The sequence below is a fragment of the Opisthorchis viverrini genome (assembly GCF_000715545.1).
Source record: "Opisthorchis viverrini unplaced genomic scaffold opera_v5_10505, whole genome shotgun sequence".
Lineage (NCBI taxonomy): Eukaryota > Metazoa > Platyhelminthes > Trematoda > Opisthorchiida > Opisthorchiidae > Opisthorchis > Opisthorchis viverrini.
This window is the reverse complement of record NW_008764651.1, coordinates 1-511: the sequence shown is the minus strand read 5'-3', so window position 1 is coordinate 511 and position 511 is coordinate 1. Positions and strand designations below refer to the sequence as shown.

The following is a 511-nucleotide window of genomic DNA, read 5'->3' as shown; positions in this document are numbered from 1 at the left end:
AAAGGTACCAAACAGCCGGTCCAGAATGTTACAAACTCACCTTGATTGCTGGTGGATTTTCTAATCGTGTTGTCCACAGAGTAAATTGGACCATAGCGCTGAGACCGAAAACATTGCCAGAAGACCACTCAAATACATATTCCGTGTCAGCCATAAGACCTTTCACCGGGATAATGGCCGTCTGAGGCTGGGCTTTATTTGGTCCGGTCACAGTCGCGTGCGCGAAATCATCAGTCACGTTTGCCGTGCGATTGATTGGTGAAGCTGATGGTTGTCCCTCCGAGTTCAGGTAGACAAGCAGGCTTGCCAGCCCACCTGAATTGTGGAATGTCTGCGGGTGGGTGTGGATGTGTTGAACGAAAAATCATGGATGAAGCAAGAAGTCGTGGCACATTCTAGCGAGCCTGACGGTTGAGAAAACAATACGTTCAGCTTCTGACGAGAATCTGAAGAGGTGAAATTAACAGGACTGTACGTCTACCATATCGTTCAGCTGTAGCACCCTTCCGGT

The 511-nt window shown here is 48.7% G+C and overlaps 1 protein-coding gene across 1 annotated transcript; it reads right to left on the bottom strand.

The window, feature by feature from the left end:
• Window positions 1-42: 42 nt before the first annotated feature.
• Window positions 43-315, bottom strand: T265_16272 (hypothetical protein; the record flags this gene model as incomplete). Its single annotated transcript, XM_009179856.1, has 1 exon — window positions 43-315. A coding segment is annotated over one exon (270 nt), but the record flags the coding sequence as incomplete, so codon positions are not given.
• Between the last annotated feature and the right edge of the window lie 196 nt (window positions 316-511).